The sequence below is a fragment of the Colletotrichum lupini genome, chromosome 4 (assembly GCF_023278565.1).
Source record: "Colletotrichum lupini chromosome 4, complete sequence".
Lineage (NCBI taxonomy): Eukaryota > Fungi > Ascomycota > Sordariomycetes > Glomerellales > Glomerellaceae > Colletotrichum > Colletotrichum lupini.
The window spans coordinates 996,060-1,008,759 of record NC_064677.1 but is presented as its reverse complement, the minus strand read 5'-3'; the positions used below and the strand labels follow the sequence as shown (position 1 = coordinate 1,008,759).

The 12,700-nt window shown below is 49.9% G+C and overlaps 8 protein-coding genes across 8 annotated transcripts; 5 read left to right on the top strand and 3 right to left on the bottom strand.

Moving 5' to 3' along the window:
* Window positions 1–41: 41 nt before the first annotated feature.
* Window positions 42–297, top strand: CLUP02_07413 (uncharacterized protein; the record flags this gene model as incomplete). The annotated part of the gene is made up of 2 exons (XM_049286408.1): window positions 42–102; window positions 203–297. 2 exons carry the CDS (start codon window positions 42–44, stop codon window positions 295–297), a joined length of 156 nt encoding a protein of 51 aa, XP_049143551.1.
* Window positions 298–1,102: 805 nt separating this feature from the next.
* Window positions 1,103–1,495, top strand: CLUP02_07412 (uncharacterized protein; the record flags this gene model as incomplete). Its single annotated transcript, XM_049286407.1, has 1 exon — window positions 1,103–1,495. One exon carries the CDS (start codon window positions 1,103–1,105, stop codon window positions 1,493–1,495), a length of 393 nt encoding a protein of 130 aa, XP_049143550.1.
* Window positions 1,496–1,533: 38 nt separating this feature from the next.
* CLUP02_07411 (trichodiene oxygenase) lies at window positions 1,534–6,161 on the bottom strand (the record flags this gene model as incomplete). The annotated part of the gene is made up of 13 exons (XM_049286406.1): window positions 1,534–1,635; window positions 1,700–2,256; window positions 2,327–2,398; window positions 2,487–2,517; window positions 2,656–2,797; window positions 2,872–3,490; window positions 3,576–3,631; window positions 3,691–4,059; window positions 4,121–4,238; window positions 4,316–4,562; window positions 4,638–4,778; window positions 4,863–5,011; window positions 5,069–6,161. The coding sequence occupies 13 exons, from the start codon at window positions 6,159–6,161 to the stop codon at window positions 1,534–1,536; spliced, it is 3,696 nt and encodes a 1,231-aa protein (XP_049143549.1).
* Window positions 6,162–6,842: 681 nt separating this feature from the next.
* CLUP02_07410 (uncharacterized protein) lies at window positions 6,843–8,381 on the top strand (the record flags this gene model as incomplete). The annotated part of the gene is made up of 3 exons (XM_049286405.1): window positions 6,843–7,331; window positions 7,481–8,160; window positions 8,267–8,381. The coding sequence occupies 3 exons, from the start codon at window positions 6,843–6,845 to the stop codon at window positions 8,379–8,381; spliced, it is 1,284 nt and encodes a 427-aa protein (XP_049143548.1).
* A 513-nt stretch (window positions 8,382–8,894) lies between these two features.
* On the bottom strand, window positions 8,895–9,439 carry CLUP02_07409 (uncharacterized protein; the record flags this gene model as incomplete). The annotated part of the gene is made up of 3 exons (XM_049286404.1): window positions 8,895–9,227; window positions 9,312–9,336; window positions 9,384–9,439. The coding sequence occupies 3 exons, from the start codon at window positions 9,437–9,439 to the stop codon at window positions 8,895–8,897; spliced, it is 414 nt and encodes a 137-aa protein (XP_049143547.1).
* A 1,548-nt stretch (window positions 9,440–10,987) lies between these two features.
* Window positions 10,988–11,261, bottom strand: CLUP02_07408 (uncharacterized protein; the record flags this gene model as incomplete). The annotated part of the gene is made up of 2 exons (XM_049286403.1): window positions 10,988–11,137; window positions 11,175–11,261. Coding segments are annotated over 2 exons (237 nt in total), but the record flags the coding sequence as incomplete, so codon positions are not given.
* Window positions 11,262–11,328: 67 nt separating this feature from the next.
* CLUP02_07407 (uncharacterized protein) lies at window positions 11,329–11,873 on the top strand (the record flags this gene model as incomplete). The annotated part of the gene is made up of 2 exons (XM_049286402.1): window positions 11,329–11,365; window positions 11,482–11,873. The coding sequence occupies 2 exons, from the start codon at window positions 11,329–11,331 to the stop codon at window positions 11,871–11,873; spliced, it is 429 nt and encodes a 142-aa protein (XP_049143545.1).
* Window positions 11,874–11,904: 31 nt separating this feature from the next.
* CLUP02_07406 (uncharacterized protein) lies at window positions 11,905–12,690 on the top strand (the record flags this gene model as incomplete). The annotated part of the gene is made up of 1 exon (XM_049286401.1): window positions 11,905–12,690. One exon carries the CDS (start codon window positions 11,905–11,907, stop codon window positions 12,688–12,690), a length of 786 nt encoding a protein of 261 aa, XP_049143544.1.
* Between the last annotated feature and the right edge of the window lie 10 nt (window positions 12,691–12,700).

Sequence of the window (12,700 nt, the reverse complement as noted above, 5' to 3'; positions counted from 1 at the left end):
CCCGCCTTCGACAAGAAACTCAATACGAAACCTAGGACACCATGCAGGTCAACATTTTCTCCATCTTCGCGGTTATGAGCGCTCTCGTCGCATCTTCTCTGGGTAAGTTGGCAACTACCTAGGATTCATCCACTATCTTTAGAGTTTTTGAACCCTTGCTAATTCGATTCCCTCTATTAGCTTGCACGCCAGCTGGCGGTAGGTTTCCTTCGTGCCATCGCAGATAACGATGGCCTCGACCCATCCTGGCCGACAAATTACTTGTATAACAGGCGATTGTACTGTTGGAAGCAGTGATTGCTGTCTCAACGCCGAATGCAGACGTAAGTCTTGATCCTTCCATTCCGGTCTAGAAGTCTTGATCCTAATCTAACATTACCTTAGCCCATGTGTCTGGACGTTCTGCCGGTACCTGTGGCCATTGATGGATTCTCTTGAAGAAGGATTAACTTGCCAAGCCATATGATCCTCGTAAATTGTATGACCGCCCGTGTGGTATTCAAGTGAGGGATGCGAGAGAGGTACTTGTACAAATCATTGCATGGCCTCCAAGGCTTTGTGGGCTTCCGTAGACACGCCTAATTGTCAGAACACCCATTGATCTCTTAACCTTTTCCATTAATCACTATCTCGCAACTCTCTGCAGTTACACAAGATATATTCTCTCGAGCGAGTGAAATATTCCTTTGCCTGTAACTTAAGCTTAGAAAGTACCGACAATCGTTTGAAGTATTCTAGCACGTCGTGGAGGTGGTTCTTGTCCTTCTCCGGTTTTGGCAGGTTTCCGCGGATGAACACCAAACAATCGGCAGCTGCTCCACGGCCTCGGAGGGGTTCGTTGTGGTACCATCAAGGTGCTTTCCTTGGCATGAAAAGAACATTACCTTATGTGGAATTCCACGGAGCTTGATTTGAAAGCACCTCCGGCTGGTTGCGCAAACCTAGTCTGAAAGAAGATACAGTTTTTACGTCCGGTATTTAAAAGAAACGCCAAGTGGTGTACAGAAGTCAGACCCAAACACCAAGGCTTGAATAATTAACTACACCCCGTGTGATGACCAAGTCCTCGAACCTCAAACATCCAAAACACCAGCCTTCAACAATGTCCAAAAACATCAAGACAATCTCAACGTCAGAATATGACGAAGTCATCAAGACAGTCCAACTCTATGTCGACAGCGTCGCAAAAGCAGATCGCGCCCTGCTCGACCTTGCATTCCACAAGGACGCAACAATGACCGGCTGGATCCCGGCCGACGGCACGCTCTCGTTAGGCTCGTACACCAACCTTCAGGCATTCTTCGACACATACGGCACAAGCGCGTCCCTCAAGACCCGTTGCGACGTCATTGGTATTACGCCCACGACCGCCGTCGTCAAGGTGGACATGGAAAACACCCCCGATGGACCGGCCTACACAGACTTTCACACGTTGATCAAGGTTGATGGGGGTTGGAAGATTATCGCAAAGGTTTTTCACGCTTATGAGTCGTGATAAGTAGGCTCAGTGTATCTATCTGCTATCTTTGAAGTCTAGTTATTCCAAGGAAAGTTATTGGTGCAATTTCCCCAGTAGCGCTGCTCCCTGACGCCGAAGCAAACCAACTTGCCGTGGTCGTTGCCGATAAAGTCGTTCTACACATATCATTAGCACCAACATCCCATCAACACTTTCAAAATCTCTTTTCCCGCGACTTACCAACTCAATCTCAGCCTCCACACGCTCATGCTTCGCCCCATGCCTAGGCATAGGCCAGCACTTGCAGCTATACACGGTCGGCCTCTCTGGATCCTTGAGTCCACAATCCTCACACGTGCGCCAGAACCCCCCATTCTTGCGCGGGATTAGCTTCCCGCGCGCGTTCTCGATGCACTGGCCTAGACGAAACCGATTCTGGATGCCGTAGCCGTGGGTCGTGTCGCAGCAGGCCCAAATAACTGCTTCTTCGCCTCCGTCGCCGTGGATTTCGGTGCAGCTTTGCTTGAAGCCCCAGTACGGGACTTCAGCCGGGCGGTTGTCGGTGGCTGGTTTGTTCGTGTCCTCATGCGTGCATGTGCAGTTGGATGGGGCTTGGGTTGGCGAGGGTTTGAGGAGGGAGTGGCCTGTCACCACGTCGATGGGAATGACTCCAATTGAAGAAAGCTTGAGGGTTGAGTGAGCTGTAGTCACATTTATAGGCATGACTTCAATCGAAGAAGCCTTCGGAAGAGAGTGACATGTCGTCTCATTGATGGGGATTACTGAGAGCTGTTCGGCTTGACAGATGGCAGTCAACCCCACGACAACACAAACGTTAAGCTTCATGATGAAGAAAGTTAGACAGACTGGGAAATTTCAGTTTGAACAGTCGGTTAAAGAGACGGCGGAGCGGAGAATGTTTGTGAGAAATAAGCCAAGCTTGCAGTTCTTTGTTTTGATAAATGCAGGGAGATGGATTGAGTGAATGTTGAAGATGGGATTTAGCTATATTTAGGTAGTGAATCACAAAGACTGTGAGCTTCCAAGTTCAATCGACACTTTGGTGATGCGGTTGCACTCAACTGGCCCGTGGGAATGGAAGTCCATGAGCGATTCACCTTACATGCTCAACAAATATATTTACTTGATAGTTCATCCTCAATTATTCTAACAGACTAAATGATCTTAACCTTCACACCGTTCTCGGTCGCGGGAATCGGCACGCCCAAGTCATGGTCATACTCAACATCGCGCAAAGTAGTATCGTACAGCTTCATACGCGGAAAGACCCTCAGCACCAACGAAGTCAAAGCGATATATAACTCAGAGTATGCGAGCCTACGCAGAAGGTCAGTATAGGTGAACAAGGAATTCGCAAGGGGTAGTCAAAAACTTACGGCATTCCCACACACTGTCGCGTTCCCTTGGAAAAGGGGATGAACCCAGCTTCCAACCCCCTCCTCCTCTGACCGTTCTCATCGATCCACCGCTCTGGTATAAACTCCTTGGCGTTCGGAAACATCCTCTCATCGAGATGTGAGATGATGGCGCTCATACTAACCGCCCACCCGCGGGGAATGACATGGCACACATCCACATCGACATCTGACCCTTCTGGCCTCCATTTACCGCGATAGACGAGATCCTCCTCGGTAGCGACTCTGCCAGTGCGCATCGACCCCCCGGGCGCCAGCCGTAGACCCTCAGAGATGACGGCATTCAGATACGGCAATGTTTCCAACGTCGGCCAGTTTGGCAGATGCTTCGGATCCTTGACCGCCCCTTGAAGCTCTTGTGTCAACCTTTCCAAGATTTTGGGGTTCGACAGGAGGTGAAAGCTGATCATTGTAAGCGTGTAGCTTGTTGTTTCCGTTCCTGCGGTTATCATGATGGCACCCTCGGACGTGAGTCGTGGAACCGTCTTTTCTTCGGGCGGGAGATCGGAGTCGAATAAGGCGGCGAAGACGTTAGGCGAGTGTTGGTATATATCTGTGCCTGTCACTTTGCGGTCTCTCGCCTTCTCTACGAGGGCTGGGATGACAGTCTGTGGTGCTTATTTATCAATCGCCGTTCTCGGAGTTCTTTCATACATTTTGACCAAGGAACCCGAGTGAACTTACTGCGTAGGTATTGATGAAGATGGCCGTGTCCCTAGGTAGGTAATTCTTGAGACTAGATAAGTCAGCTGTTATTGATGACTCTCGCTCCTGCAGGTATGCAACTGCACTTACTACGGCCCAGCATTCATAACGATCTTCGTCCACGGAAAGAACTTGAATAGGAACGTATGAACCAGTGCCCCATAAACAGCCGAACGATAATTAGGCGTCCACTCCTTTTGCTCAAGAAATCCAAACGACTCGCCAAAGCAGTACTCGGTAATCACATCCGTCGTAAAGCAGCTATAGGCGTCTTGCAAAGGCACGACCTCGCCATCGGGACCAGCAAATGAGAGAAGCTTGTCGCAGAGCTTTTGCGCTGATGCGTGGACTTGCGGCTCGAGCTTGAGCATCTGCTGCCGGGAGAAGAACTTGCCGACGGCGGCTCGCCGTCTGCGGTGGAGATCGTGGTCGATCGTGCCAAATGTGGCGAAGGTTGCGCTGTGATGGGAGTCAGAGGCAAGCAAGCTAAAGGCATGAGAAGTGCTGGTGAGAGTTATACGGGTCTGGTAGGTTGATCATGTGGTGGATGTGCTTGTCCCTCTTTCTCCCGTTGATGGCGTAGACTTCGTCGGTGAAGCGGACGTCGTTGCAGTGCACCTCGTCAGGGTTAATACGGACTATGGGTCCTAGATTATTCTCCATCAGCCGATGTATCTGGGGGAAATTGAGTCTCACGACAACATGAATCACGTACCGTAGATTTGGTGCATCTTGACAATCTCATAGGTATACCGCCCCTTCTTCACGAAATCGTACCAGCACTCGGGAGCATACGAAGCGGCAGCCAGTTTGGGACCAGGAAACTTGCTGAGGGGGTGTAGAGGCGAGACATTGTAGATGGCGCGCCCTAGACAATAGGTAATCCATATGATAAGGAGCGTAGCTGCACACTGCCACGACAGGACGGACGTCGGCGTGATAGCCTCAGGGATGAAACTCATCTTCACGAAAAAAGTGAGATGAAAGCCCAGAAATGTTGCAATTCTCTAAACTCTGCTGCGATTTGCCTCTCCCACGATGTTTTTACAAGCCCTCGATGCCCCCCGCATCACGAGGAGACGACTTGATGCAAGCCAGGCGATGTTGTGGAACGTAAGCGAGCTAAGGATGACAGCGGGTTTAACAACGTTGCATTCCGGGCTGCGGTCCGCTTTGTACTGCGGAGCTGACATGGGTGCCCGTCAATGAGGAAAGTCGGATTGGTTATCGCGGATTCGTCCGCTGGGTAGAAGTCCGAAAACGTAGATGTGACCGCTGCATGAGGATTGGCGACATGAATAGCATGCCTGAACGAGGCAGGCGGACTGTCTATCGTGCACGTGGAAACGGGGGTATCCAAATATATGCACGGTATTGTTTATGCTCTTCATACCGGTCGTAGACCGCGATTCTTCACAAAGTCTTGTGATCTTGTTATTATCTTACTTGAACTTGAACTATCGGGTACCTTCTTGACGTTGCATTCGATGGAAAAAGTTCCTGGCCGACGAATTCGATGTCGCCGCTCGGTGCTCTCGAAGGGCCCAAATATCGTAAATGTCGTCGCTCTGTTGTTCCAAAAGCGACGTAAACGCGGCGAAGAGACGGTTTACACGGTGTTTTGGGGTTTCTTCAAGAGTTTGTGGTTTCTCAATCGGCCCAACCCCCACTAGTTGATCAGCCAAGCCATCGCCGTGGTCATCGTCGAGGGTCAGCTCTCCCTCAGGCTGATTTTTAGTGGGAAACTTAATGATGCCGAATCGGGTCTCGCATTCAATGAAACCCAGATTCAGCATATTCATTCCGTCTCCATCCCCTTGCAAGAAGCAATTCATCAGCAGCCGCCACAACCTGATCGGAGTCCTCAGCTCCGAGTCCTTGATAGAAGTGTAGAACGGTATTGCATGCCAATACTTTTTGCCGTCCCTTCGACTATCCCGACGCCAATCATTGAAGTGTATCGCCATCTCCCCGATCCTCTGAAACGACCCGAGTAGCCGAGCAACGTCCCGGGCCTTAGCCCAGTGACAAAGGAACGGAACATCCCACTGCCGCCAGAAGGCTTCTGCATCGTAAATCGGATCCTCTCCAAACCGAGCTCTGCGCGTCCCCGGCAGCGAATACAGTGGCGCCTCGTTGACGAGCCAGGGGCCGTCGAAGCGGATGTGAACCATATTGATATGTTTTGCTTCGCGGAGGACATCAAAGACCGGGTTGTCCATGTCATTTACGTCGAAGCATCGCGCTTTGTCGATACGCTCGTAGAAGTGAATACAATTTTCGGGCACCGTGCACTCGGGCTCGACTGCCAACGATAGCCAGGCGTCTCTTCGACACGTAGTCGTGATGACGATGGTGAGATCCGGGATTTCACCATTTGAGTTTTGGTGGAAGAGGAACGAGGAGAATTCTTGCGAGAGGCGTTTGCTGCAGCTGAGGATGCCTGTTGTCGGCCCGGACCTCTCTCGGTTTGGCGGGCATGGTGGCGGGGTGCAGATCAGTTTCCATATCTTGTTGCGGATTTCTCCCGGTAATTTGTCCAGTAAAGAAGTCTCGGCCATGTTTGCGATGTCTGAGTATCTTGTTATCGAAGAAAGTGAATTATTTGTGGGTCAAAAAGTGCGAGAATATGTTTTCGACATCGGGGTGATCCGAAGATTATTGTTGTTGAGGTCAGAGAGCGCTTAGGATATCTAGCAAGTAATGCCCCGTCCTTGAGAGGTGTATGAGAAACCCAAAGTACCCCCATCTTCGCGTCCATAACAATAAATCGGAAACTTTAAACTCTAGCCTTTTGTCCACCTTGGTAGACTGAGGACAGTTTTCAACTATCAAGGTTAAAGAAGCCGTTTGGGAGATGTCCAAGTCAACTGGCAACTACACGGCAGGTGTCCATCACGATCCGGTCTGACTTCTACGGTTTCTCTAAAAGTTCGAGAAAAGTCCGAATCAAAGTTTGAACAGTCTGTACAAACAGAGGTCTTCAGATGTTCTATGAAGTCAGTGCAATGCTGTGGCTCTTGAAGTTGGTTGTGAGACGTCTCTCCAGGCAGCAGAGCCCCCACGTGACTCAACAGCAGGCGACCGCCCGCCACGTGACCTTCACAATCTGCTCCCAACCGAAGCTGAGTGCTCACTCACGAGTGAAACGACGATGCTTCATTTGCATCTTGTAATATCTCCATGCCAGAGAGGAAAGCAAATTGAGATCTTGATAACAAAGTTGACACCAGACGCAAAACATGGCCTCCACCACCCAGAACTCGCCCCTCCTCCAGCTCCCCCCAGAGCTCCGCAACACAATCTGGGCCCTCGTCGCCGCGCCCCTCCCGGTCGACTTTGAATTCAACTGCGACGAGCAGCCCGTCCTAGGCCTCATCAACACCTGCAAGCAAACAGCCCGCGAACTCGCGCCGCACTTGTTTCCCCGCAGCAAGGCGGGCGAGATACCCTGCCTCACCATCCGCATCACGGCGACATGTCGCAAGGACCAGTGGATCACCATCGCTGCGTCGCATAGCGTGAAGAGCGCGGATTTCCCGGCGCCGCGGTATATTCATGTTAATCATATGGATAACCCCGTGTTCGACGAGCTGCGAGACGCGGACAAGATTGAGAATGTGTTTGTGGAGTTTCGGGGGCCGTGGTTTCCGGCTGATGCGCCGTGGTATTCACCACACCATGTTCCTAGAAAGACGAGCGGGTTTCGCTTCATGATGATTGACAAGAATGTACGTTATCTTTCTACCCAGATCCGAAGTGTACTAGTATGTTTTCGAGTTCACGACACTCTCACTTGATTTCCGTTTCCGCCTAACTTCATCGTCCCGAATCCAAGCATGATTCAACATGTCACATCATATCGACTAACATACCCCAGAATCGAGGATGCCAAGGTGAACCCATCCTCGACACCGAAAAGTTCTGGCGCCAGTGGAACGCGCCGTTCCTCTGTCACTGGGCAAAGGCCAACGACGTGGCGCGCCTCCTCGGCTCCCTCAAGGCCATAGGAACCCTCAACATCAAGTTCATAGACTGGGAAAAGAACTATATGATGGTCAGGCAGCGTATCCTTCCCATGTACTGGGACGCCTTCCCCTTCGGGGGGCAGTGGAAGCGCCTCGGCGTCCCAGAGTTGCTCCTCACGCCTTTCAACCGCGGCGAGAACATCCCGAACCTGGTTGACGAGCAGCGCGTACTGACGCGGTTCGGAGCCCTGGATCTCAGCAGGCCGACGCGGGAGGATGAGCCTCTGGAGTGCGACCCTCATCCGGATAGGCCGCTTCGAGGGTCAGCGATGCGTTTGGATCGGCTTGCGCCTCTATTCTTTTACCGTGGCGGGCTCCTTTCGGCCCCCGAGGCTGGACATCTGAACGTGGACTTTGGGGATTTGGAAGACCGATTCCTGTCGCTGCTGGAAGAGGTGGGGGAGGAGCACTACGATACGTGGGCATTGCAGCAGCATCGAGAGGCGACGCGCCATACTTCACTCAACAATTTCTTCCAACGGATCGCCCACCGGGTGAATCGTGATGATTCAGATTCACCCGCCAGTCAATCGTAAGGGATGCAAGGGTAGAAGTTGGACGCACGATCCGGCCATGAGTTCTGGCAGGTCTTGAAGTCATATGGACCGCGAGATATACCCCTTCTATCAAAAATTCAGATCGAAGGCGGTCAGAAAGACGTCCAACAATCAGACACCCGGACCTGAAGTGCCTATCTACTGCTCACTCGCCACTTCCAACTTGGTCCAGGCACTTGGCAGTGAGACGCTGTGATAAGCAGGCTCCAACCCTCCAAGGGTCGTGCTGACCGCATGGTCAGACAGTGAAGGTGCCTGCAATCTGCAGTGCTGCACTCTGCAACCCACGCCGTCTTACGGCAAAAGTCGGCTAATTGAATCGGCACTGGCCCATTCAGGAAATCTCAATCCACCTCGGGTTGTGATCTAGAGCTCGTGGCATCAGGGAGACAGACAGGTGCACGGGCAAACGTGCAAGACAGCCACAACAGCAGGGACGGAAAGGACGCGTGTGAAGCTGTCGTCGCTTGTCTCTGGCATTGGTCTGGTCCCATCCCAAAGTGTCAGCTGTTCAGCTAGCCTAGCTAGAGATTGCCGGTCGATCCGTCCCTTTGGGATGAAAGCACCTAAAATAGGTGACGAAAAAGACGACAAGAAGAAAGTCAGAAACGCTAGAGCAGACAAGCACCTCCGTAAACCTCAGCGTCTGAGCGACACCACGTTGCGAGTCAATAAGAAGCAAGGCCTGATGGGGTTACTGGTCAGTGTTCTAACGCCACGCGGTGAGGGTTGCGATGAGGCGTTCGATTGGGCTCTTAGCCTCTTGTCCATGAAGCGCTTCGTAGAAGTGCTGGTAGGGTGGTGCTGGGTGGCTTTTCGCTTCTTCTCTGCCGGGCGCCGTGCCGTCCGGCCCGTGGTGCGGGTGTGCCGATGTTTGTTGGTGCTTGTCGATTTTGGGAAGGACGGAGAGCCGGGGTGGTGTTGGGTAACTTCGGCTGAGGCGATGTAGGGGAGCTGAGGCTGCGTCGGTCGAGAAAAGGCAGTGCATTAGGGAGATGAGGTTCGTGAGATTGTGTGGCCTGATGAGAGAAAGATCATCATCCTGTAGTGGGAGCACCCATTGTAATTAGCAAGTCGTGGAAAACCGGGCAAACTTTGAACACCAGATTTCGACTGTGTTGCTGACCGAGATTGGTCGCTCGGTGAGGTCTCTTTGGGTGACAGGCTGCAAACCCCAGGCACGGAATCAATGGTCTACTGCAAGTCAGGCTTGACAAGCTCTTGGCGACGCTGGATATTGTCCGGGCGGAACATGTCCGGCCGGAGGAAAGTCAAAGGGGGAAAGACAGAAAAAGAACACACTTAGACATTGCGGATGATAGGGGACCAATGAGACAAGAGTCAAGACAATAGCGACTCTCTGCCACAGAAGAAAGAATAGGAACAAGATGAGGAAACACCGCAAATTAGGGGGTTCGACGAACACGCAAACTGAGACCGGCAATGGGGAATTGGTGAGAAATTGACGCTCTAAGAGATACTGGCAGTGGGAACTAACAGCAGATAGAGCGAACAAAAGCAAGAATACGGCAGCCAGGAGCGCCGAACAGCTAAGGACAGGTGACGTCTCGGCGATGGGTGGAATACGAGAAGCGCTAGCAAAGTACCTTTATGCCTTCGATCCATCCGTACGGAGTATGCTGTATGCTTATCGTGGGCGGCGACGGTCTGATTGTTTGCCAACGGCGCTTCTCAAAGAGCCAGAGAGGGCAGCGAGAAAGAAACGGCAAAAGGCAAAGGGGCTTGAGTTTGCATAAGTGGCGTCTTGCTAGCGAGTAGCGGCATCTTCAGGTCCGATCTGTTCCTGGATTCCTTCGTTGGCGTCGTGGGTACCTGTACTATTCTGTTAGTGCATTGTTTGGTGTCTCTCTGCCGCCTGAAACGAACGGGGCCTTGGGCTCTTAATGTGTCGTTAGTTTAATGGCGCCCACTGTTTAACTCTATTGTTTTGCATTACTAGAGGATTGCTGTAGTATATATAGACGCTACCCTGCCCTCGAATTCCGTACTATTTAACCTTACCCCTTTTCTTACCTATCCTTTTCTCTATTTTACCCTCTCCCTCGTTAAGAAATTATTAAAATTATAATTTTAATAACTTATTAATAAGCTAATATTACTATTTAAAAATAAGTAATTTATATTTATATATAAATACTAAAAGTTTTATTATTATAAAAATAATAATAAATATATTAAAGTACTTAAGAGAGCTTTTTAATAAATTTTTAATACTATTTAAAATAATAATCCTCGAGCTATAAAAAAAAGCCGAGGCGCTATATTAATACGACCCTATTTATTTTATTGATATTAATAATACCCTTTTTAATATAAAATATATTAATAATACTTTATAATTATATTACTATACTTCGTAAATTATACTTAATATTAATAAGGATTTTAATATTATTTTTTAATTCGTCTCTTAATTTTTTTATTAAAACTATTATTATAAAGTTAGTTTAGTTATTAATATTTTAATAAGTATTTTAACTTAACTTAGAAGCTCTTATAGCTCTTAAATAGAGGCTTTTATAAGACTTATAATTAAACTTTTTATTTATTATAAATAAAGCTATTATAATTAAAACTATAGTACTACTTATAAATCTTAATAATAAGTAGTTAGTAATATAGTTATCTTTTTTTTATAATAAACTTAAAAAAGTATTTTAATTTAAGTACTAAGTAAGTACTATACTGTTTTATTAAAACTATATTCTTATACTTATAACTTAGAAAGAATTAACTTTCTTCGATAACAAGGTACTTAGTTTGATAGTGCCGAAGTCTCACTTACTCCATAGTAAGAACAACTGACACTATAAACCGACAAGAGTCACCGAGGAGACTTTTGCCAGGAACAAAGGCGTTGGCATTGCATGTCGAGATTGTCTTTGCCAGACGGATCTGTCTCTGCCAGACTCGCGCGTGTGTGGCGCTAGGCTTGAGGGAGATTAGGGGCAGCTGCAGGTCAGGTTACTTGGAGAGTGCTATTTCCAGCGTTGAGGCCTTGGCTTTTGGGGATTGGCTGCAATGCCAGTCGTGCAGCAGTAGCAGCAGCAGTAGCAGCAGCCTGCTTTATGCTGTAAGACGCGCAGCCGGTGGCATGGCATCATGTATTGACTCTTGGGAAGATGTCTGCCGTATGCGTACTGTGTATCCGTATACTACGTAGGTGTGTCTGGCTGGTGTGCTTGGCAAACCGTTGGTGATTCAGGCTCGATGGGATATTGCTATCTGCCTGTCTGTTTTGTTGCGTTTTTGTTTTTCTTGCTTTGTTCGACGAGGCCCTGTTTCGCTACCAGTCCTTGGGGTCTTCTTCACGGGTCCCTGCAGCGAAGAGGGAGGATCATTCGGGTGCTGGCATAGACAAGCAAACACCAAGGTCGACTCTCGGACTGTGTACAAGGTATCTAGAGATGAACATGAGCAAGGTAGGCCAAAAGACAAGGACATCTCGGACCATAACACGAACCACTTTTGCGCGATGATTGTGGATTATGGAGATTCGGAGACTGCCAGGCTGATGATGGACGACAGGGACGAGGAGGTCAGCCACAAGGAAGTGAGGAGGGATTCAGAGAGGAGCACAAAGAGAAGGAGGGCGATTGAGGGCCGACTCCAGCAAAAAAACATCCTGGCGGGGGCTGGTGGAGTCTGTCGGGTCATCGGCGATTAGACCGAGCCACTCTCGCAGCGCGCAGGTGGTGATGTGGGGCAGAGAACAGGGACGTACTGAAATACGTTCTGCGAGAAGTGGAGACGGTCCACGGTGCCTCATTTTAACCGTATCTTGGGTGGGTACGTACCTGCTGCCTCTTTCTCTTTCAGGAAAGTCGTCAAAAACGCTGCATTTCTTCGCCCACACACACAACCTGAATCATCCCGGCACCAACACTCCCGTCTACTTGGGCTCTTCCCAGTCCCTAGCACTGTTCCTGTGTTATTACACTCTGAAGATCCAACGACGAATACGAACGAATGCAGGTTCGCAATGCCCATCTCTCATCGCCGGTGTCTTTTCACGCCTCGGAGCTGCACCAGCTGGCGACTCGCAATCCGTCAATCCCTCGATCCTTGAATTTCGTCCCATCATTGACCACCTTATCATCACACCCCTTCAGACCCGTCCATCCATCTTTCCATCACGCCCTGCGTTGATGGTCAGTTGGGCCTCGCGCCATCTATCCACAAGTAAACGTATTGACCAGCCGTTTCCTTCCCGTCCGTCTCGCCGGGCGCCATCGGACGCCTCCAAGCCTCACATCGTGTATCGCTCGGGCCACTGCCGAGTCTTCCATGTCTGTCCGCCCTTTCAAGCCGTTGCTTCAAGCCAGGCTCACCAGGGACAGGCAGACAAAGGCAGCCAGAAAAACGAGCAAAAATCATCCGAACCTTCTCGAGCTCCAACCCTTGGCCTGGCTGGGAATAGTGTGCCCCAAAACACCGGACGGCGTGGCGTTGGCAGCCTGCATACTTCCGCCGATCCCCAATAAAAGATACCAC